Raw genomic sequence first — 25489 nt, forward strand, 5'->3', positions numbered from 1 at the left:
TTGTTGATGAAGATTCTAAAAGAATAATTAAATTTACAGTGCATATTTTAATGTAACAAGTCTTAGTCATCGATGGTTAGATTTTCTGCTGCCTTAATTTGGTTTTGACTAAACAAAATAAAATGCAAACACATCATAAACAGGCCAATGATTGTGTTTTATAGTTGGCCGCATTTTGCTGACTACTTGAGAAGTTAGGAAAAAGTTAGAAAAAAGTTACCTCGGTGAAGTCAGATTTCTTCTCTGTAACATCAGACTGAAGATTTTTAAGGGCAATCTGATTGTTTGTACAGTACTGCTTGTCCCGTAATCCTAGACAAAAGGAGACAATATTGCTATTTTTTAGTATAAGAAAGGATACAATGGAATCTATAACTCTTCTATAAAGTTTCAGGTCACCTACTCAGGTATGGGGTGAATCCTTATACATTTCCCTCATTCATTCCACTCCCTGATTTGGGCTCTCTGATTTTATTATTATTTTACAATTAAGCTGCAAGATTCCTTCTTCCACACAGTTGTTTATGTTTCTAGATTCAGTAAGAGTTGAACAAGTTTGGACTGCTCACATTCTCCCTCATCCCAGCAGGAGAGAAAATCACATCTAAGAGGTTCCCGACACCACTAGAATTAAGAAAGGGACGCCTGGGTGGCTCAGTTGGTTAAGCAGCTGCCTTCGGCTCAGGTCATGATCCCAGGGTCCTGGGATCGAGTCCCACATCGGGCTCCTTGCTCGGCAGGGAGCCTGCTTCTCCCTCTGCCTCTGCCTGCCTCTCTGTCTGCCTGTGCTCGCTCGCGCTCTCTCCCTCTGTCTCTGAAAAATAAATACAATCTTTAAAAAAAAAAAAAAAGAAAGGCTGAAACATAAGACCAACTTTCATCCAATCTCTTAATCCAACAGTACTTGAAGGAGCCATGAGTGGCCCGGACGTGGATATTGATGCTGCTTTGGAACAGCTGGGGATAATTTTGTGATCATACTACAGGGATAAGTGAGACCCTGTGGACAGCCCTCCACAGAGACACCTGTCTCCCTGAATGCCCAGGATATCATCAGGTCCAAGGGCACACAGATGGTGGCCAAGAATTATGAACCTGGATTCCAGTTCCCACCCCACTACCCACGAGTTCCTAACGATGGCTGATGTGGACTCCTTGATCCAACAAACCCACCTTGCACTCCTCATGGAGCACTGGCTAGAACCCACAACCCAGCAGCCTTATGATCCACCTGGACACCTGTTGCTAATGCAGGAACGTGTACAAACACAGGAAGGTAGAGAGCAGAGTCTGTGTGGCCCGTTCTCTGGAGCCCTGGTGACAATGCCGTCCTCATAACATGGATATTTTGGGGAAAGTGAATTTTCCAGAGCCTACAAAGATTGGTTCCCCAGCAGCTGGTGCTGGTGATTTAAAAAAAAAAAAAAAAAGGAGCTTTAAGAAGTACATTCCTAAGTTAGAGCTCTGTCTTCATCAACTCATGAGAATATTCATTAAAAATTTACCTAGATTCAAATAACTCAATTTAAAGCATTTTATAATAATTCAAAGCATTTTCTGGAAGAACTGATAGGCTATAGTATTTTTATGTTTGGCAGGTTTGCAAGGAGTCGGGACATGGCTTGTGGGAATTTCAAGGGTCCCTCTTGACCCATCCAAAGGCTTCTCCTGTCTCCCCTCGCCCTTGGGTGACGACAGAGCCCCCACCAGCTTCACCCCGCACGTGTGCCTGTGCCTCTCCCTCTGCCCGTTACTGAGTGACAGCGGGCGGCATCCGAGATGATGGACACAGATTACTTTCCATGAAGCGCCAATACGAGACCTGAAAGATCTCATGGATTTTGTGCAGAGTCGATATGTCATGATGAGCTGACAATAAAGCTGATGAAGATGGAAATCTCCTGGCTCCAGTCAGGTGGCATCGTGCTAAGAACTCTGAAGTAAGCACCGGCTAGGGGCCAGCGAGGCCCCGGCTGCAGCCCAGCCCCGCCCAGCCCAGCCCAGCCCCAAGTTCACATGCAGTCCGTGGGTTACTCATCCTCTCGGGGTTTCTTCAGCCACAAAATGCAGGGAACTGCTCCTGCCCAGCCTTGTCTCTAAGGCACTGAGGCACGTGTGGGTAAAGTCCGTGGCCCGGGGAGCGACCTGGGGTTAATACCTGACAAACCACACTGCTTGTGACTGTTCGTGTGCATCACCAAGGTGACACCACCTCCCACCCCGGGCCCAGAGGGTCACTAGCGGCAGACCACACTCAGTTGCAGCGTCTCTAGCGACAGCTGTGGCTTTGGGCAAGTCCCTCAGCATCCCTTGGCTCCTTGCTGGGATGTGGAGATGACAAGGAAGCCACCTTTATAGAGGGACTAGAAAAGACGAACAGGCCTAACTCACTAGCCCTCAGCATGATACCCAGCACACGACGACACGGGGTGAACAACAGCTCCAGGGAAGTGGCCTCACCCCCGTGGGGAGGAGGAATGGCACCGGGGCCAGAAAAGCAGGGGCTGTGCATTGGTGGTCTGTGGCTGCTGCCTCAGTGGTCACCATCTTGAAGGCTTCAATACCACAGACGTGATATCTTATAGTTCTGGAGGTCAGATGCCCAGGGCACATCTCATGGGGCTCAGGGCAAGGTCTCAGCTGGCTGCACTCTTTGGGAGGCTCTAAGGAAGATCTGTTTCCTTGCCTTTTCCAGCTTCAAGGGACAGCTGGCTTTCCTAGGCTCCTGGCCCCACGTCAAACTCTGCTTCCACCATCTCTTCTCTCTGACCCTCCATATTCCCTCCTCCTAAGACCATTGTGATTCGACTGGGCCCACGGATCACCCAGGAGAGTTGTCCCATCTCAAGGTTCTTTGATCTGCAAAGTCCCTTTTGCCATGAAAGGTGATATGTCCACCGATTCCGGGGACATGGACAGTTTTGGGGGCACCACTGTGATGCCCATCACAGACCACCTGGGGAGACTGAGGTAGAGGCACTGGATGAAATATAGGGCCTTTAAAACTACAACTATAAAGTCTATGTAGCAAACAAAGGTAAGCACTTACAATGGGCTGTTTATTGAAAGTAGGAAACAAAAACTTATGAGCCACATGATTGCAACATTAAAAGAAAATTTTCAGTATGTGTGAGAATTTCCAAAACCAGTAAACGTGTAACTCAGAGCCATGAACCGAGTTTTGAATGAAAATTAGGTAGGACTAAAGCCATACAGGAGGGTACCTGACATAACGACCTCAAAAGATATGAGGAAGTGAGATACCGGCGTGGTTAAATGCATAGAATCTGGAAAGGAAGACCCTGATTCAAATCCGTCTCTTTCACTAACCAATTGGTCCGTTTAAGTAACTTGGAGTAAGTTACTTTAATGGCCAGGGTCTTCTGTTCTCATGTGTCAGAGGAAGCAAGACCTGTCTGCTAGGGTGGTGAAAAGAAATCATGAGACGGTGAATGTCAAGACCTAAGCAGAGCGCCCAGCATGTGGTGAGGACACGGCCTCCCACCCCGTGCCTTCCCAGCCGAGCACGTAAGTGGTCAGCATCGATAAAGGCCGCCATCCTCAGGTGATCTGCACTGGCGTCTCTGAGGAAGGTAAAACTGGGGGCGAGAGGGACACTAGGAGCAGGTCGGCAAGAACCAGAGCAACAGTCTTGGCTTTTCCCGTAGCTGGGACTCAACAGTTTCATGGGAAAATTATTCCTGTCCCTAATATAGGAAACACATTGACCAGAATGGATCGCGCCTGGCCTTGGTCCTCCTCCTGGCGCAAGGACAGGAGGGGTCCAGAACGGTCTCCTCCTCCTCTCCACAGTGGGAGCTGCTCTGGGCCTGACCTCTCACAGGTGCAGATGAAGTCCACTCTGCCTCAAGAAATTGTCCGGGTTAAAAGGAAACTGGCAGAGGGTGGGCAAGCCCTGAGCACCTGCCAAATATACTCCAAGCAGGCGTATGTCATCACAGCCCCCAGCAGCCCAGAGAAGGGCACAAAATGGGTACAAAAGCCAGGGAAGCTCTATTATTTATGCTCCAAGTATAACCCAAGGGCCAGACTGTACCTGAGACCCTGTCAGGGCTCCTTAATTCTCTCACAATCCTTTCCTGGACAGTGCCCTCTCCCACATGCCCTTCAATCCCTGCCTCAGGCTCTGCTTCTTGGAAACCCAATGGGGTCCTATCTCACAGTGCTGTTCAAGAGTGAGGGCTTTCCAAGTGGGGCTACTAGACCACCCGTCTCTGCATCATGGATGAGCTTGTTAGAAATAAACTTCTCAGGGCCCACCCGCTGACCTAAAGATCTACTGAATAGTAACTCAGGTGGGTCTTGGCCATCAATGTTTTAGCAAGCCCTACAGAACACTCGATGCAGCTCAGGTCCAAGAATACTGCCGGTCTTAGGCCAACAAGCTCTTCTACAAATGATGACGTTGAGGCCCCAGGAGGAAACCACATGCTTTTGATGCAAACCAGCCCATGGCTTTTAGAAAACCGTTTCCAGAGGATCTAAATGGACTTTTGACCAATGGCTTCAATTAAAGTGAAGCCACCATGGATGCCAACATGCTTTTATTTTCAAATAAACTTAAAAATCAGCCCAATTAGCCAACAATTCATTGCCGATTTACAGATCAGTTGTGTTTGGTGCCCAGAGCTCTGGTCCTCTGGCCCCAGGGAGCAAGTCAGCACGTAAGCATGTCTGGAGAGGTTTTCTCTGCTGAGATGCTTGAGGGACTATACGTGATTCTGTCTCCATCAGCTTGAAACACTCATCCGAAGCCACCTAGCCCCTTCCCAGAGACCGCAAGCATCAGGTCGCTCATGAGGCCTGACAACCCTGGAACCCCTGGAATCCAGATTTCCTCTCTGGAGGAAGATGTGCGTCAGCCATGGAACCCAGAGCAGGAATGGATGAAGCACCCAGAGTACTGGGGCCGAGGGAGCTCGGAAGCAGCTCTCTGCCCACGGCCTCAGCCAGCCGCCGAGAGAGCCCAGCCTGCCAAGGGACCCTGGCAGGGTTTGGGACGGGGACACTTGAAATGGCCCTATAGGATGGGGTGAATTTGGACAGAGGAGGAAGTGGGGTGGAGGGAAGGTGACACAGACCCAGCTGAGGCAAAAGAGCGTGAAGTGGGAATGGCTTAAGGAAAAGTCTATGAGCAGGAAAACATGGCAGATTGGAGAATGACCTGTGGCCTATTGGTGAGGCACAGGGTGGGAGCGAGGGATCCCCTCCAGTCCCCACACAGCCCCCAATGATGCTCGAGTCATCACTGTGGACACGGCTCACAGGCACCATCGCACAGTGCCCTGCAGGTCACCCCATCAGAGTCACGTGCACCCGAGGGGCGCCAGTCGTCCGTCAGCTAAGTGGGCACCCAGTCTGCCTTCCTCTGTCACGCATCAGGGACAGAGATGGCACAGCCAGTTGCCCACTTCCGGGACTCTAAGTGCCTTTCCTCATTTCTAGACTTACGGGAGCCAGAGTTGGCTCAGAGCCCTCACCATGCTCGCACAATACCCTCTGAAGATATTTTAAAATAGATGTTTCTCAGAATCACTCATCTCATTTGAACGGAACTAGTGCTTCTGTGGGACCGGACCCTGTGAGCTACCCAGTGTCTCTGAAGATCTTTCCATCTTTGACTTCTAGAATGATGGGTCCTCCATCTTCCTCCCTTCTGGCTTTCCTTTGTGGGTTCTCTTCTTGACCCCCTATTACCCCTCTGGGCTCTGGTGCCAAACCTCAGACACACTCGTGGCCTTTGCTTGATCTATAAACCAATGCCAAGGAAGGATGCGGATCTCATCGGTCAGCATCAGCTCGAACCTGCCTCAAACTCAGCTAGTTTGAAAGGGAAGCAGCCGACTCACCCAAAGTCGCCGCCACCGCCCAACTCTTCCACCCCTCCCCCTTCCAACCCTGCATCCTGTATCTGGGCCAGTGGTCCCCATCGTCCTGTCACCCACAATAGAAACTGAGGTGTCCCCTTCCACGCCCCTCCTTTCTCTCTTCTCCAATGTCCAGCGGAAAGCCACGGCCTGTTCTCTCTCACGAAATAGGCTCTGCTCAATCCATCTGTTTAATCTCCCCAGTACAGCCTGGTCTCGGCAAGGTCACAGTCAAGCTGGTGACCCCACCAGCCCCGTCTCATGTCTGGTTCCCCCAAATCCCCTTGACATCCCCAGTTTGTGACCTAGTGGTTCCGTTGAAATATCTCAGGGAAGGATGTCGCTCTTGCCTTCCCCACCCCGACCCCCGAACAGGGCCTGGGAAACATACACATAAAAACCTGCGCTTGTGTGCACGGGCTCCTGGGGCTCCTGGAGACCAGGCTAAAAATCCTTAAAACAAGCCTGCTGCCACATCCCAGATAGGACCGCTTCTGTGTCTCTTTGAACTCAGGGCCACCTTTCCAATTGTCCTGCGCAGCTCACTCCTCACCCCTGGGTACAGCTCGGGAGCCGCTCCGCTAAGAAAGGGCTGCCCCTACCCAGCATGGCCCTCCAGTCTGTGCTGGTGCCTGTCCTCCTCTCCCAGGGCGTATCTACCATAACTAATGATCACAAACGAGGTAGCAATAGGAATTTATTCTCTCTCAGTTCTGGAAGCCAGAAATCTGAAATCAAGGTGTTGGCAGGGCCATGCTGTCTCTGAAGGACCCAGGGGAGAACACTCCCTCACCTCTCGTAAGCTGCTGGTGGTTGCCAGCCGTCCTTAGTGTCCCTTAGCTTATGGCAACAGAACTCTCACAACTGTGTCCATTGTCACATGTCTCTGTGTCTGCAAATCCCCGTATACAAGGGCACCAGCCCCTGCATTTAAGGCCCACCCTAAGCCAGTCTGACCTCATCTTGACTCTATCTACCAGGACTCCATTTCCTTGGTGACATTCACAGGTACTGGGGGTGAGGACTCCAACATATCTTTTGGGGGAACACAATTGAACCTGCATCTGTGCCCCTGACGGGCTGTCATCACCGCCCGTCTTTACGACGCTGTAACTAACTGTTCACAAGCCTGTCTCCCTGGGCGGACCGAGGTCGAGGGGGCGCCCTATTCATCTCCTTCCTCCCATGCCTAGTCCAGCACCTGGCCAGGACGCTTTTTCGGGAATGTTGACCAAGGGAACCAATTATTTTATATTTTGATATGAGTTACATCTACGGGGGAATAAATCACAACGTACCTTCCTCGGACAGTTTTATCATATTCCACTGGCATTTCAAAGACATTTGACTCAGTTCCAAAGGTCTGTTAATGACAAGGAAGTTTTTGGCTAAAAAAAAAAAAAAGAAGAAGAAGAAGAAGAAGACGGAGGAGGAGGAGGAGGAGGAAAAATCAGGCACAGATTACATCTGTAAGTACTCTTGGAATGAGTCAGGCTCCCACCGTCGGCCCTGGGCTGAAGAACCTAAGTGTTCTACTTGTGATGACATCACCAGAGTGTTTACGTGACAACCAGGGGCGGGGGGCAGGAAGTCCCCTCTGGGTTCCATTTCTCCTTAGCAGCAGCAGCAGCAGCAGCAGTCATCACTTTGATATTTCTATCTGAGGCTTCTCTGACAAGTCAGAAAAGTTCCCAGGACCATTATTTAAAAGGTTTCTGCAGAGCACTGAGATTCGAGACAGAGAGCTATTCTCTCTCCTGCCTACAGGGAGATACCAACTTCTCCTCTTCCTCCCCACTGTGTCACTACTTGATTTTTTGCCTGGTTTCAACGATTCTGGTTCATCACGCTTGCCCAAGCATACTTGCCAAGCCGCATTTTTACTATTTAAAATTGCCCTAAGTATGAAAATACATTCAGAAACTATCACAATATTAATTTGTTTAGCCTACTTTGAATATGTTACCAAATTCTGCAAACCAGATTATCTAGAATATTGGGCAATATGATAGTCTGTTTACCATGCAAGCTATTGTAAGAACAATTGGTTTTCATACAATTTAATAAAACACCTTTGACACTAAATTATAATGAACATTGTTTTATAATTTATGCCCGACCACATTTGAGGTATCTTAAAATTAGCAACAGGGTTTTTGTTTTTGTTTTTGTTTTTTTAAAAAGGTAAAAACTGATAAAAGAAGCAAGTGATGAGCTGGAGAATTCCTGACCCATAACACCTGGACAAAAGATGACACTGGCGTGATGCATCACAACTTAAGGGCGTGTTTGCAACAGCCAAGGCCAAAGGGGGTCATGATAAATTGCGTAAGTTATTGCCTTTCAAATGAAATATGCTGTTTCATAAGGAAAGTGGTTTCATCCCCTGGGATAAGACACTGAAAGCCCGGTCATTACAGAAGTGGACAGTACCTCTATAAGCCTGTTCATAAACACCAAACCTATGTACATTTCACTGGATAATCCCAAAGGGCTTTGAGTCTGGTCAATGTCACTAATACATCTTAATGGCTAAAATTTCTTCTTCCCGCTCTGTAAGACAGTCGATGTTGGATACAGCGTAATCTCCTTCAATGCTCAAGGAGGCCTTGGGAGGAGGGTTCTAGTATCACCCCCGTTTCACAGGTGAGGAAGCTGTGCCTCATTTATATAACCTGCAAGGGTCACCCACTCAGTGAGCCTCAAGCTAAGACTTTGCAATATTAATGATCACTGCACCTGTAGAAAAGGTAGAAATGGGAACAAGTCTTATCTCAGAAAATTAAGGTAAAAAAGATGTCTTCAAAGTCTACCCACTGGTTTTGTAGCCATTTTGTATCTGATTTCTGAGATGCCTGGAATCTGAGGCACTGTCTCTCTGGCCCTTGGGGTGGGGGCTGGCTCCCTGGTGCACAGCATGAGGACTGGGCACCAAGTACGATCACGCGTACACACCAGTCTGTAAGCCGTGTGCATGGTATCCATGCAATCACACCATGACCTCGGAGCCACAAATGTCTGATGAGAACCCAACATCTGTGAGGGCCTGAGTTCGGTGGGGGGTAACAAAAATGGATAGGGCACTGAAGTCCCCGTCTCTGAGAAGCTCCTCTCCCAGTGGGAGAAGGAGACCCCAAACTAGACCTCTTTCGATGTGGTGTGGATTTGATCATTTCCTCTTACGGACTGCCTTCTTTTTCACTGCTGCACTGGTGTGACATACACAGAGTAGAGAGGGGCCATCTCAACCACTTGTAGGGTCCAGTTTGTGGCATACAGTACATTCCCACTGTTGTGCGACCACCACCAGCATCCAGCTGCAGAGCTCTCTCATCTTTACAGCTGAAACTCTGGCCCCATAAAAAATGAACTCCTGGGGCACATGGGTGGCTCAGAGGGTTCAGCCTCTGCCTTCGGCTCGGGTCGTGGTCTCGGGGTCTTGGGATTGAGTCCTGCGTCGGGCTCTCTGCTCCGGGGAAAGCCTGCTTCCCCTCTCTCTCTCTGCCTACTTGTGATCTCTCTCTCTCTCTGTGTCAAATAAATAAATAAAAATCTTAAAAACAAAAAAATGAAAAAACTAACAAACAAAAAAAATGAACTCCCTATTCCCCATCCCCCAGGCCTTGGAACCGACCATTCTACTCTCCATCTGTATAAATTTGACTACTCTAGATACCTAACATACATGAAATCATATACATTTGTCTATTGGCACCTGGCTTGTTTCACTGAACATGTCCTTGCAGTTCCTGCAAGCCGTAGCTGGTGTCAACATTTCCTTCCACTTCAAGGCTGAGTAATATTCTGTCGTATGTCTAGAGCACATTTTGTTTCTTTGTTCGTGTGTTGGCGGACATTAGGTTGCTTGCACATGTCGACAATTGTCAATTATGCTGCCATGAACATGGCCACACAAATATTGCTTCGAGTTCCTGCTTTCAATTCTTTCTGCAGGTCACCTGCCTTTCCTTCTGATTTCTTGTATCTTATTACCTAATCTTTTCTTAGCAAACACTAGAGTTCTTTTTTGAAGGGATGCTAGGGCAAAGAGATGCATGGAGAGATCATTTCAGTTGTCCTCTTAAAAGCATCTTTGAGGGGCGACTGGGTGGCTCAGTTGGTTAAGTGTCTGCCTTTGGCTCAGGTCATGATCTCAGGGTCTTGGATCAAGCCTTGCATTGGGCTCTCTAATCAGTGGGAAGTCTGCTTCTCCTTCTCTCCACTCATGTTCTCTCTGTCTCTCCCAATAATAAATAAAATCTTTTAAAAAATTATCTTCAAAAAATTATCATTTCCCCTTTTGTACCCACATTGACAGTGGGGAGAGACACGGGGCGGCGGGGGGGGGGGGGGCGGATCTTGTTTTAAGTCCTCAACAGAAGTAAGCAAGCAGAGGCATCCTCTGTCATGAAACCCAAATACCTTCAATGTGGGCTCCAGTGTGAAAAGGAGAGAACACACCTCCCCTCTCAACAATGACTCCATGAGTGGGGTGGAGGTGTGCAGCCCAGGCAGAGAGAACCAGGGCCTGGAAGTGGGGGGTGGGCAGCGGTTCTGCTGGGCTCCCTGGGAACGTGCAGGCTCACCTAAGCAGCGGGCCTGGGTCTGGGCAGCATGAAGGAACAGTGTAAGAGGCTGAAACAATGCAGTGTTCCCTCCTTTCTTTTGGCTTTAAAAGGGACACAGCATGACATGGAGGGCAGAGTCCAGACGGGCGGCAAGGACACTGGGCTCAGATCCCTGGCCACTCAGCTATGACCTTGAGCAGGTCAGCCCATCTTCCAGGCTCAGCTTCCCCTTCTGTGACATGTGGAATGGCCTCAGGGACACCATCTAGTTCTGCCATGCGGCCCTGTCCCAAGACAGCCAGCTGCATGGTGTCGAGGACATGTGAAGGTGTGTGTGTGGAATGGAAAACAGCATCACTGCCCCCTCTGCTTCGAGGAATACCAAGCTTGCTGAACAAGGGTCATTATTACCTGGTACTGAAAATCACCAAGCGATTTGATTTCAGAGGGTCCCTTCTGCCTTCACAGGTGGTGGCAAAAAAAAATGGGACCCTGGTACTGACAAGAGGATCAGAAAGAGACCCCCACACTCCCCCTGGTGTGACCCAGGCTGCCACAGGACCTGCTCTGTAGACTCACCACCAAGGCAGCTTTCTGTAGGATGGATGAGTGTGGATGAACCATTTCCTTTGAGTTCAGGCCTGGAGAGCAACCAACAGGCAAGGAAGAAAAATGGGCCGTCTCGGAAGCCTCCTGCCAAAGAACCTGGAGCTACGTCTGGCCAAGCTGCAAAGCCACACACTCCAAAGCCACGATCTCCTCAACAGAACCTGTCAGCTCCAGCTCGTTATGCAAACAAGCAAAACAAGGATTTTCATAAGATGTCAGCTTGGATTTCCTCTCCTCCCAGAGGAGCAATGTGACTCTGGTCCGGCGAACTTCTTCCTCACTGCCAACTGCCGGACTCAGCCTGGGCCCATCTGGAGCCTGGAGTGGGAGCCCACGGAGAGGAAACCAGGCTGCCCTGTGCACTGGCCACACACGAATGGTGCTGCCCCCAAGGGCACCTAGTTGCCCATCTCTCATTTTTGCAAACCTCCGGGCCTCGGGCAGCACCAGGGACAGAGACACTGGCCCGGACCCATGTCTGGGAGCCCCACATTGGAGGAAACGCCCAGACTGCTCTGGGGGGGAGGGTCTGGGTGGCCTCCCTACATAGCTCTCCCCTCCGACAGCTGAGCGGCAGGTAGACAAGGTCTCTCTGCTCATGGGGTGTGCTTCGGGTTTTGAGTGGGGTGAGTTCTCGTCATTGCTGCTATCCTGGTTGCTCGTTTAATGGAGAGAAGATCCAGAGCTCCAAGTTCCCTACTCGTCCCTCCTGTTCTAACAGACCCTGAACGCAGGCAAGAACCAGGAAAACTACCCCCTGAAATTTGGAGGCACCTCAGCGTGGAGGGATACCCATTGTCCACACCTGCCACTTCGCAAAAACAGGAAACCGAGGTGGGTAAGGGGCAGGGCCTGCGGGAGCAGCTCCAGCTCGGCAGTGGGGGAGCCAGGCTTGCTCCTAGGAGACATCCCTGATCTCAGGCTCTCCCTCCCACTGTCTTCCACTGCAGCCCCCCAACCCCCGGGATGGGCTGACCTTCCCTTTCTGCAGCTGATTTTTTTTTTTTAAATAACCACTTTATTGAGCTATAACTCACATACCATGAAGTTTAGCCTTTACCATGTACAAGTCGATGGTTTTGTATATTGACAAAGCCATGCACCCGTCACCACTATCTGATTCCAGGACGCGCTCATCGCCCTCAGGAGGAGGCCCCTACCCGTGACTCCCCATCACCTCTTCACCCCAGTCTCTGGAAACCACCAATCTTTCTCTGGACTTGCTTATTCTGGACACTTCCTATATGCATGAGGCTCTCATTCCTTTCTAGGGCTGAATAGCAACCCGCTCCAATGACTCAGCACATACCGCGCCTCTGTTCACCAGCTGACGGACATTCGAATTGTTTCCACTTTATGTTTTAATGAAAAATGCTACTATGAACGTTAACGCACAAGGTTTCATGTGGATATAGGTTTTCCATCCCATGGTTGTATACCTAGAAGTGGAATTGCTGGGCCCTACCGTGACTCCATGTTTAAACTGCACCATCTTTAATTTCCACTAGCAATGTAGGAAGGTTCCACTCTTTCCTCATCTTTGCCAAGACTAGTTCCTCTCCACTTTTTTCTTAAAGATTTTCTTTATATATTTGAGACAGAAAGTGCATTAGCAGGGGGGAGGAGCAAAGGGAGAGGGAGAAGCAGGTTTTCTGTGAGCAGGGAGCCCAACACGGGGCTCAATCCCAGGACCCTGAGATCATAACCTGAGCCAAAGTCAGATGCTCAACTGACTGAGCCACCAGGCGCCCCCGCATCCTTTGACTAGAGCCATCCCCATGGGGGTGTGGTGCCATCTCATTGTTGTTTTCATTTGCATTTCCCTAATGACTAAAATATTTTATACCTTTTCATGTGATTATTGGCTGTTTTTATATTTTCTTCGGAGAAATGTCTATTTTCAAATTGGGTTACTTGTCTTTTTTTTTTTTTTTTTTACATCTTAATTTAATTTTATTTATTTCAGTGTAACAGTCGCACTACTGGGTGTTTACCCCAAAGATACAGACGTAGTGAAAAGAAGGGCCATCTGTACCCCAATGTTCATAGCAGCAACGGCCACAATTGCAAACTTGTCTTTTTATAGCTATGCTAGGACAAAGTTGCTTAATGATGCCTCCCTTTCTCCCACCCCCACAATTGAGTGAACGGAACAACAGTGATTCACAGACTCCCATAAGACGGCATCTCATGTCCATGTACCTTCACTGAGAGGGGCATCGCTCCATGGAGGCGAAGAGAATGTTCTCTGGTATCCTGCAGAGAAGAGCTTGAATTTAGCTTGACCGTGTAAAAACTGTGTCACTTCAAGGGAGAAGCAAAAAGCCAGACTCTTAAATACAGAAAACAAGTGGTTGCCAGAGATAAACTGGGAGGGTGGATAGGGGGTAAAATAAGGGGAATAAGAGTATATTCACCAGGATGAGCACATAGTAATGTATAGAAATGTTGACTCACCTGAAACTAATAGTACATTGTATGTTAACTAAGTGGAATTTAAATAAAAACTTGAAAAAATTAAATGTTGAATTATTATATGCACACCTGAAACTAATATAATACTGTATATTCTTAATTGTACTTCAATAAAAGATAAATAACAAAAAACGTTTGTGACTTAGACAAGTCACCTAATTCTTTCTGCCTCGGCTTCCCCAACTGTAAAACAGGGATCATGATGTCTGTTTCACTGGAATGTTAACGAGCAATGAGAAAGAAGACACACTGAAAACCCTGTGGATGTGGCTTAGTGTACAGGAAGCTCCCAATACTATTCTCAGATTTATTTATTTATTCAGTGAATATTTCTATAGCATCAACCTGGAGAGGTACAGCCCTGAAGTCACAGCAATGAGCAAAATAGAAAATTTCTGCCTCTGAGGGGCTTATATGCAGCTTAACATTTTAGCAAAAGTTAATGATTCTAGTTATTATTATAATTCAACATTTTTACTCTTGATTGCCAAATAAGTACCAGCTCATCAGAAACCAGAAACTAGAATGACAAGATAAAGTTTCCTTAATGAACTTGAACTTTAGAGTGAGATGAAGCATTAGTTTCAGTAATTACAGCTCTCCTGCCAGCTTCCCAGAAGGGCCTTTCCTTCCTCTATACTTGCACAGAGACATGAAGGAGAGATGTCTAGGAAAACACCCACCAGTGGGTCCACCAGGTCTTAGGAATACGAAAAAAGGAGCAAACACCAAGAATTAGCACTTCCAGGTGTCTGAGCAAAGAGAAGCATAACACATTTACCACCTAAGGGAGATTTAGAAGCTTAAAAACAGATCATTTCTTAAAAAATGGGCTAACAAAGAAAATGAGAAGCATTCTTGGGCAGAAAGAGCCACCAGAGCTCTTTCAAGAAGCTCTTGCTTCTTGAAAAACAGGTGGGGTAGGGCCAAGTGGGGCTGAACCTGAAACTAAATGAAGGGCAACATCTGAGAGTTCATTTGGGCATTGGAAGGAAAACCTTCCTGAGCAAATATGGGTGCAGGGTCACAGGAAACCCTCCTCTGCTGGGAGGTCAGTGGAAACACACGAAAGGCCAGGTTCACCATGGACTAGCCACGTGAACCCAACAAGTTGCTTGCATTATTTTGATTTCCTCATCTGCAAAATGGTTTCCTGGATTCCAACCTCATCCAGCAGGTTCAACTCGAGTCCTTCTAAGAGAACATTCCCTCCATCTGGGATGGGAGGCTTTTAGCATAGCCTAGCTGTTGACGCCTGGCTTACTGTGAGATTCTTCAGGATGCCCAGATGACCACAGCCTCTTTGTGTGTGAGGGGATATGTCAAACCTAGGAGGACAGTGATATCAATGGGCTGCTTTTTAGAGAAAGTCAGACACACAAATAGGAGAGAGGAATATGCTTTATCAGATATAAAAATTTAAAGATGTAAAGAAAACATCAATGCATAACTATAGGAATAAACAAATAAACAAACAGATGAAACAAAAAAATTCTTAGTGGAAAAGAATAAGGAACCTAGAAAGAGATACTCCCATCTATGAAATGTGAAAACTAATGAGGTGGTATGGGTAGAAGCAAACCATAATAAATGATGCTGGGACAACTAGTTATCAAGTAGGAAGGCAAGCTTGACGCAGTCACTCTGGAAAACAGCACGGAGCTTCCTCAAAAAGTTGAAAATAGAGCTACTCTATGACCCAGCAATTGCACTGCTGGGTATTTACCCCAAAGATACAAATGTTGTGATCCGAAGGGGCACATACACTCCAATGTTTATAGTGGCAATGTCCACAATAACCAAACTATGGAAAGAACCTAGATGTCCATCAACAGATGAATGGATAAAGAAGATGTGGTCGATATACACAATGGAATACTATGCAGCCATCAAAAGAAATGAAATCTTGCCATTTGCAACAATGTGGATGGAACTAGAGGGTATTAGGCTGAGCGAAATAAGAAATCGGAGAAAGACAATTATCATATGATCTCACTGATATGAGGAATTTGAGAGACAGGACTGGGAGTCATGGAGGGTAGGGAAGGAAAAAATGAAACAAGATGGGATCGTGAGGGAGACAAACCATAAGGGACTCTTAATCTCATGAAACAAACTGAGGGCTGCTGGGGGGAGGTAGGTAGAGAGAGGGTGGTTGGGTTATGGATATTGGGGAGGGTATGTGCTATGGTGAGTGCTGTGAATGTATAAGCCTGATGATTCACAGACCTGTACCCCTGGGGCTAATAACACATTATATGTTAATAATAAAAAAAAATCCAAATCTGGGGGTGCCTTGGTAGCTCAATCATTAAGGATCTGCCTTTAGCTCAGGTCATGATCCCAGGGTCCTGTTATCAAACCCCATATTGAGCTCCCGGCTCAGCAGGGAGCCAGCTTCTCCCTCTCCCACCACCCCTGCTTGTGTTCCCTCTCCAGCTGTCTCTCTCTCTGTATCAAAAAATAAATAAATAAAATCTTTTTAAAAAGACTGTTAAGACATAAAATAACTAATATCTTTATGATCTTAGGTCAGAAATGTTATTTTTAAAATGTTCCCAAGGCAAACACTACTAAATAAAAGTTTGATTAATTCAAGTATTTTTAATTTAAGAATTTCTGACCATTAACACTGTGATAAAAAGAGGAAGCAAACTACAAATTAGAAAAAGAGATTTGTAACCCACAAAACAGAGAGTATCAAAACTAATTAAAGAAACTTCTATATCTGAAACTAATGATACTCTATAGGTTGACTAATTGAATTTAAATAAAAAAGTTAAAAGCTTCTGTAAATTAATTAAAGAGAGACTAGCAACTCAACACCATATGAAATGAGGTTATTCAGCCTCATTCATGAGGTTATTCATGAGGCTGAATAACCTCATTAGTAAATAGAGAAATGAAAATAAAAATCATAATAGGTGATCACATCATATCTACCCAACTGGTAAAAAATAATAGTACTAGTTATCAGTAAAGGCAAGGGGCAACAGCGACTCCCGCACATGGCTGGTGAGTACCAGCTGGTAAAACCACAATGAAATTCACCTAGTGAAGGTGAAAATGAACAGTTTAGCTCTTATTTACAGTATTTCATCAAAGTCTCACGTATTGATTATAAGATGCACCATTATTTTCTGTATCACCAAGAAAGAAAAAAAAGATTCCAAGATGCCACTAATTTGAAGACACATTCTGATTTCAGATGTATTATAATATTAAAAAAAATTAGGATAAAAGAAATATGGTATATATGTAAAAGAAACCTATTCATTGACACCAGTGTTTACAAGACTGACAATAGCATCATTGTTTTTAATGGCAAAAACCTGAAAACAACCAAATGTACTTAGATAGAACTTATAAGCAGAGAGATATTCAACAATCCAGCAGTGAAAATAAACAAACTATAGTGCAGTCATTAATATGACAAAAAGCAAATCAAAATAAGAGCAGAAATTAATTAAACAACAGAAAAAAATGAAAAACTTAACATAGTCAAAATTGGGTTGAGGGGAAAACAAAATCAATCAAGAGAAACATTAGAAACACCTACAAACAGCCACTGTCAGGAAATGTGTTGAAATTTCAGGCATGAAAATGATAAGGAACACAATAATAAAAAAAAAAAAGAATAAGAAGAAAAGGATAATGAGCAGATACTATGAATACATTTTATGGGAATAAATTCAACAACATAGAAAAGATGTACAAATTGCTTAAGAAAAGTATAATTTACCAAAATTGACACAAGATAAAACAGAAACTCTTAAGCGTCCTTTAAGTAGTAAAGGAATCCAGTCATTATTAAAAACCCTTTCATAAGGAAAACTCCAGGCACAGATGCCTTCCCTGAAAACAAGGAATAGAATGAGATGGATAAAAACCAAGTCTTAGCTCAGGCAGCCTGTAGATATATATGGGAAAGATGGGCTTTAAGAAAAAAAGTCATGCCAATACTGCAAGACTCTTGAGAAATTAGAGGCAACCAGCATAACCAAGCATAGATCAACAGCAATACCTGACAAAGACATTACAAAAATATATATATACAAAGAAAGATTATAGACCAATATCCCTCATGAACATGGATCAGTGGTTCTCAGCTGGAGTAATTTTGCCTCCCAAGGGACATCTGGCACTACCTGCAGAAGTCTCTGGTTGTCACTCCTGGAAGAGCAGGTGCTACTCGCTACTGTAGATGTTCCTATCGAAGAAGCCATGGAGGCTGGGCTCTGAGTGGCTGGCATCACAACTACTTCTTTGTCTGGTGCCTCTGCATTTCCCTCATCCCCAGGAACTCTCAGACCTTGGTACTGGAGCCTTTACTGGGCTCCATCAAAGTACAGTGGCCCCAGATCAAACCCCGATAAGTGGAGTCAGGACTCATATGCAGAGTGAGCAAAAAGCAAGCATTCTTTAAAAAAGGCGGGGTGGAGGGGGGAGTGCTTGCCACTATACGGCTAAACCCAGCAGGATTTGCAATAGTGCCATTTTGGAGTAAGTCCCTTTCAACTCAGGGAAAATCTGTCTTACCATTTAATGCCCAGCTCAAACTATTTCCCTCTGGAAGATCTGCCCCTAGGGGAAAAAAATCAGTTACTCTTCGGTGTTTCCAGGGCATTCTCCCCAACGTATTGCCGTGGTCAGCAGTTGCTTCCTAGGTGGGATGGATCTCGTAAGGACAGAAGCCTCCCCCTTGACATCCCCACTGCCTAATCTCACGCTTGGGGAGTCATGAGAAACGAACTCAGACATTGGAGGACCTGACACCAACTTTGACTTTGGCAAAGTTAACCTCTCACAGCCCACTTCCCATCTGTGGTGTGAGAATATGCGCCCACTCACTTTAGGGAATTGCTTACTGCAAGTGCCCAGCCCACGGCAGAGGTTAAGAACGGCAGCTGCCAGTGAGTATAAAAGCAAATGAAAAGTTCGCTCAACTAGGCTGAATTGCAAGTGTTGGTTCCGCAAGGGTGGGCCTGGTTCAGTGTGTCCACTGGCACCTTCCCTGAGAGCTAAGAGTCCCAGAAGAGCTGGGACTGGGTTAGACCAGGGCCCCCAAGGTGTATCTGCAAATAAAGAAAAGGGAGAAGAAAATGCAAGGACTCTTTGAGAACAGGAGGCATCTGATGTTTCTCCCTCCCTACACCCTCACTTGGAGCTACCCGTCACAGGTGCCCCTTTTGGCTGAGAGTATCCTTCTTAGCCCCATGAGATTAGCTTCCTTGGGGAAGACCTATGCATTATTCACCCAGGGCCCACGTCCTGTCCCACTGAGCCCCCTACCATCTATGTGAGATCCCAGGTCTACCTGCTTGTGCAAAACCCAGTTCATTTGGTATCTGAAAATCTGTGCTTCCCATGCAGGACTCCAAACACCTCCCTTCAGAGCTGCAGCTACTCTGGTTTTGTCACTAGAGAATTTCTGAGCCTGAGAAAATGGGGTGTTGCATTTTCCATTCCCCACTGTGCATGCTCTTATGGTTGTAACAGGACATTTTCCTCTCCTAATCTCCCAGTCCTTTGGATCTAGCTGGAAGCTATTGCAGTGTTCGGGATACATGATCCCCCCTTTCAAGGGAGTATCACTGGTGTCACAAACCAAGATCCAAGAAGCAGATCCAGGTCTTTAGCAATGCCTACAGAGGTAGCTTTCCCGCATCTCTTGCTCACTCCCCAGGAAGAAAAGATTATGATGCCACGGGGTCCACACAACCTTTCTTTTTCTACGGATAAATATCAAAATCCCTAGAGTGAATTCCCAGTTCATTTGTTGCTGCTGTTTTCTGGTTCTGCTCGCCTCCTCCCTCAGCAAAGCGACAGAAATGGGGCACAACCGGTGAATCTGGAAACTCCCAGCAGGCTCCCATTCACCTGGCACGCATATTTTGGGGACACAACACTGTTTTTCCACACCCTGGCAGGGTCTGCACAGGGTTGTCTCCTTTGGCCAGTGTCTGCGGGTTCCCAGTTGCCCCCATCAGCTCCAGACTTCCCACGGCAGCAGAAACCAGCCTCTCCCACCTTGCTGAGAAGGACCTGATGCCCAGGTGGCTGGCTTGAAGCATCTGAGGTCCCGCCCGCTCATGAGAAGAGCCATGTACTTTCATTTCAGGCGCAGGAAATTTTAAAACAGATCTCCAAATATATCCCTACATTCATAATAGATTCCCGCTACCCAGATGGGAAAACATGAAGTTGTGGTCTACAGACCTGAAATAATCATGTGCATTGTTGGAAATCCATGGGTGGAAAGGTAACAGGGAGAAAGATATTTACAACAGAAACCCACCGCAGCAGGGATTCTGATCCTATAGATCTTTTTTTTTTTCATTTTCCCTTAATGTGTTTTGGATCTTGCCATTAGAACTAAAAGCAGGCTTCTTTCTTTCTTTCTTCCTTCCTTTCTTTCTTTCTTTTTTTTTTTTTTTTTTTTTTCCCCAGGCTCAACGGACAAGCACTCTCCACTTTCTGCCTACGCAGTCAGGCCTTTCCCCTCAGAACCTCTGTGTCCGGGAGCGTGGCACGGAAAACACTGCTCTATAGCAACCTCTGTGTGCAGCACAGCTGTCCTGGAGTGGCCAGAGCGCGCGCCGCAAGGACATGAGCTGCAAGGACAGCAAATGGCTCCACTGGCTCGTGCCCGTGCCCCGTAGGATGCTATGATCCCTGCCCGTGGTTCCTCTTCTCCAAGGACAATCTGAGTTCTCACTTCAAGGACCACGATTAGGCAATAGGAAGAGCAGAATCCTGACTCCTACTCTTTTTCCCTGTTGGGCTGGACAAAGGTGCAGCCCCTAAAGAGCCATCTGGGGTACAGGAGGCACGTGGCTGGGAGGAAGCCCACCCTTGGCATATTACGGGTTCTGGAAGGGGCCTCTTCAGTGGTACTGCCCAGGGCATCAGGGGGCCCTGACATGAGAACCATGTCTCTGATCTGGGATGAGCAGTCCTGCTGTAACACACAGGACACCCTCCACCTGTAGAAGCATGAGAGGGTTTGATACTACTTTGAACTTGGGAGAGGGGCGCCTGGGGTGGTGGTGCTTTCAGGCAGGGCTCAGTAAGCGCACTCTGGCAAACATGCCCGAGACCCTCACATTGCCCTAGTCCCGATTCCACCCCAGGTCAGGAAAGAGTGAAGAGCGCCCCCGTTTCCTGAGTGTGGCAAGGATGCAAAGCCGGTCCCGCCTGGCACCAAGCCAAAGCTTCCCCACCAAGCTGCACTGGCTGCAAGGAAGTAGTTTCCCCTGTGCTCTCCACACTGAGCCCGTCCGCCACAAAACAACGCATAAAGCTGTATGTGTGTTCTTACAGACAAAAATGCCCTTGAACTCTTTCAGCGCCCTGAGTCTGATAAAAATGTCTGCCATTCAAAAGTTGCCCTGAAAATCCGACAGCAAGAAGTCGGACCTGGTAAGGAGGCTGGGGGTCCTTCATCACTGGCTTTGTGTTGCCCCTAAAACAAAGCTTCCAAGGGCTGGACTCGGCAAGTCAACCATTCCCCTGCCAAGTCTTCAGAAGCTGGAATACAAATGCCCAAGATTAAACAAACACAGGGCATAAAAATAAAGAGAAATGTAAGTGGGTTTGGTGCTTATCTTTTTTCCCAACAAAAGATAACAGGTAATTGCTTTTTTATCACTAGCACTTGAAATTTGAAAGTAAAGAAGGAGCGAGGCTTGATATCACACCAAACTTGGCAGTCCATTGATCCTTAACTTCCACTTCTGCTGAGGACCAACAGTCAAACAACCCTGATGCTCGTATATAATTCAATAAGAAAAAGAGCCAAGAAGCAGCAAAGGAAATGTCAGCCATGTCATCTCCAACACGAGGGCTTTCTGTGTAGATGTTGTTAACTGATCACATATACACACGCAGCCCCCCTTCACCACCACCCCCAGAAAGTCTTTAAACATCATCGATTCTCTAAATGTGCAGCCTTTACCAAAGAAGAGACATCTGGACGAGGGGAATGAGATGCTTCGTGGCCTCCCCACAGAGGGAGGAAGCTGTTGCCTAGCAACCCCGCCCCCCAAAACTCCTGCCAGTTACCTGGGTCTTGTGACAACTGAACATCTTTAACAGGACACAGGTCTTGCCTGCAGCTGCCAAAGCAAAGCACTAGGCAAGGGAGCACCCCCTCTTTCTACCCAAGGGGCTTTCCCATACAGCGATGCAGAGGGCAAAAGAGCCCCGCGTCTGAGCTTCCCCGGTTGTTTCCCTCCGAGATGAAGATCCTCAGATTCTTTCCCACTTAGGGTCTCCTGCAGCTCAGCTCAACAGAACTTAATTTTTTCTGTCTAAAGAGTTCTCTGGATGCTCAAGAAATTGCATGGCCAAGCAGAGAACCTGCAGTCTCTCTCAGCTGGAGGTAATTCTCTGGGTTTCGATTTGGTATTGGAAATCTTGAAATCAAAATGATTTATTGAATATGGTCATGGGTCAAACCGTGTCTCCCCAAAATTCACATGTTGGAGGTCCTAAGGTGGTTGGGCTGAAATGAGGTCATTTGCGGGGAAGCCCTGATCCCATATGATGAGTGTCCTTACAGATGCGCTCACAGAGAGAAGGCCACGTGCAGACGAAGACAGAGGGGAGGGTGATGCACGAACAAGACAAGGAACGTCAGAGGTGGCCAGCATCCCTCCAGAAGTGAGGACGAGAAAGACGGAACAGATTCAGAAGGAACCAACCCTGCAGAGGACACTGTGATTTTGGACTTCAAGTCTCCAGAGCTGAGAAGCAACACGCTTCTGCTGTCTAAGCCACCCGATGTGCAGTCCTTTGTTTGGGGGGCGCAGAAAACCCACACTGCCGTTCCCCACGTGTGATATGCTGCTGCGGGTGTCACTCCCTCTCTCACGGAGCCCCCCCCCCCACAGCTCCCCACGTATGATTCACCATGGTTAGCACCCAAGGAAACCGTGGCTCAGTGAGATGGTGTGACTTGACACCCACAACTCCCAAGAGCAGGAGAAGGAATTCACAGTCACGTCAGGTCCTCCAAAGACCACGCTCCTAACCCCCTTGCTGGTCTCCCTCTGCTCATTCTAGGGGTGGCTTCCTTCACCCCGCCGTGAGGGGCTTCCCCCAGAAGTACCTTACAGCAAAGCTGACTGATAACCAGGGCAGGGAAACCCGAAAACCAAGGTGCTATGAAATATTTAACATGTCGATGGGAGGAATTTTGCCAGCTGAGCTCAAGCCAGGAACTGGTCCTTGGCTGATGGGCAAGAGACTTCTGCTGCAGCAAGCTGAGCCCGGAGCAAAGTTAGCTTTGAAGTTTATTAAACCTCCGTGTCTCGAGAGCCTTGGAGAGAATGAGCCTGGGGGGGACTTGAAGTCATAGCGCTGGGCAAGGCAGTGCAGAGGGACCTTCCCACCACAATGGCAAAGCAGGAGGCATTTAAGAAGGTATTTTTCACGTCTGCAACACATGCATTTAGCAGGGAAGGCAAACTTCTGTGCACAGAGTAAAAACCCACGTAGGGCTCTGCTTCACGACAAAGAGAGGCTAAAATCACCGCAGGCAAGTGAAGGCAAATTGGTATCATAAGCAAGATCACGATGTTCAGGAAAACTAAACCCATGGTGGGGGGAGGTGTGGAAATATCTTTATGGTTAGTGGGAGTCTCTGCAGTAGCATCTTATGACCTGACAAAAGTTCCCCATCAAAGAAGCCATCTCCATCTACCACATTATTTAAAGGGCCAAATCATATAAATAAATGCCACTTAGTGATTCTTCAGTCACACAAACCTTCAGCCAAATGCTACAGATATAAATTCACTCCATAAATGCAGCATATATGAAATGATCAAATATCAAAATCTGATTAAAATGTTTTCATGAAGCAAAAGAAATATAATGCTTATTTTGTGGTTTTTATAAAATGGGCAAAATGTCTAAACCACTATATTTGGAAAAGCTTATAAATTAAAATTTCCCAGCTGATGCTTATTAAACACATCAGAGGACTTCTTGGTTTTTTGCAATTAAAAAAAAATAATGAGATTTCTTGTGATAAAATATGAAGTCCCAAATAAGAAAACCCTGGTTGCTGGGAACAAAGCCAGCATTCCCCAGATCACAGGAGTGCCGCCGACACAGTAAGATCCGGAAGGAAGAGACCAATTGGCCTGGAAGAGACAAAGCTCTCGTGACTTCAGACGATGTGATGGTCTACCTGGGAACCCTGGGGTCTAAGCTGTAATGGTCAGAACCACTGGCAGAGCTGAGTGGTTAAAGAACCATCAAAACCTTCTTCCAAGAGCAACTATTTCCACAAAGAGCAGCAAAAATTATTTACAAATCATCAGAAGAAAAAAATTAAAGATGGCAAGGAAATTATGAAACACCCTGGAATGCATCTAACAAGAAATCTGCTATGCCTACACCAAGGAAATCATGAAGTTATATTGGAGGAAACAAAAGAAAGGCCAAGTGGACGGGGGAGCATGCCGCATCTCTGGATGAAGAAGTCAAAATTGTAAAGTTGGTTCTGCCCGAATTCATTTATAAATTCCAAACTTAATCTAAAACCAAAACGGACCATAAATAAGTAAAAGATTAAATAAAAAATTGAAAATGTGATTCCTAAATGTATGTGGGAGAGAGAATACATAAGCGCACTCAGGTCAATTTTGAGAATATACAGTAAGAGTGCGATATTGCCATAATACATAGCAAAACTTACAATTCAGACAGTGTGGTCCCAGCTAAGGAAAAGATGGATAGAGAAATGAAATAGAACAGAGAGTAAGACACCCATGTGCATTGCGGGGTTTACTATCAATGAGACGTTACCTATCAAGGGGAATAGGATTGGTATTGGTAACCCATTTAAGGATAAAATAATCTCATGGCCCTATTTAAAGCCACTCACAAAATGAATTAAAATTTGTATAATACTGGAAGTCTTCTTAAAGAAGACAAACTACCTGGAGGCTGTAAAAGATTAACAACTGAAGTATGAAATAATGAGTAACTTTTATATGACAAATGCTGTTACATGCAAAATTAAATGACAAGCAACAGACTGAAAGAAATCATTAAAAGGAAAAATACACAGGATATAAAAGTAACTTCCAGGATGATATTAGAAGAACATACTTTATAAAAGTAAGTAAATGATTTGAACATGGATTTCACAGAAAAATAAATACAATGGGATAATATCCCATTAAAAAGATTCTGGAGCTTTTTAGCAATTGGAAAGTATAAATTAAAACAACATGTAATAAAATAAAATAATACCATATACATTATAGGATATTATCAAGAAAGTAGAAAGACAATCTGCAGAATGGAACAAAATGTTTGCAGATCATATATCTGATAAATCCAGAATCCTGCATATATAAAGTACTCTACAACTCATCAACAAAAAGACAAACAACCCAATTTAAAATGGCCAAAGAAGTAGAATAGCTATTTCTCCAAAGAAGCTACACGATGGCCAACAAGCACATGAGAAGAATCTCAACGTTATCACCCATGAGGGAAATGCAAATCAAAACCACAATAAGACACCACTTTATACCCACAAAGATGGCTATAATCAAATATAAAACAAAACAAAACAAGACAAACACACCCCCAAAAACCCAGAAAGTAACACGTACTGGTGAGGATGGGAAGAAGTAGAAACTTTCCTGCGTGGGCTGGTGAGAATGCAAAATGGTACAGCTGCTATGGAAAACAGCTTGGTGGTTCTTCAAAAAGTTAAATATAATTACCATTTGATCATATTGTCATATATGTACATGCATATGTATATACATGTATATACATATACACAAAAGAATTGAAAAAAGCCAAATACTTGTACGCAAATGTTTGTATCAATCCTAGTCACAACAGTCAGAAGGTGGAAACAACCCAAATGTCCATCCACAAATGAATGCATCCACAAGCAGTTCTATGTCATACCATGGA

General features: G+C 46.1%; 1 protein-coding gene across 6 annotated transcripts in view; it reads right to left on the reverse strand.

Annotated features, from left to right (window-relative positions):
• C14H10orf90 (chromosome 14 C10orf90 homolog) overlaps positions 1 to 25489 on the reverse strand; it is a 202075-nt gene that overhangs the window by 67240 nt on the left and 109346 nt on the right. For 3 of the 6 annotated variants that reach the window (XM_032313522.1, XM_032313521.1, XM_032313519.1), the window contains exon 3: positions 221 to 312. In XM_032313522.1, coding sequence (XP_032169413.1) covers positions 221 to 312 — 92 coding nt within the window. Of the gene's footprint in view, positions 1 to 220; positions 313 to 7186; positions 7406 to 25489 lie in introns of those variants that run through there. The other 3 variants (XM_032313518.1, XM_032313517.1, XM_032313520.1) reach the window with 2 other exon arrangements.

This window comes from Mustela erminea, chromosome 14, assembly GCF_009829155.1.
Source record: "Mustela erminea isolate mMusErm1 chromosome 14, mMusErm1.Pri, whole genome shotgun sequence".
Classification (NCBI taxonomy): domain Eukaryota; kingdom Metazoa; phylum Chordata; class Mammalia; order Carnivora; family Mustelidae; genus Mustela; species Mustela erminea.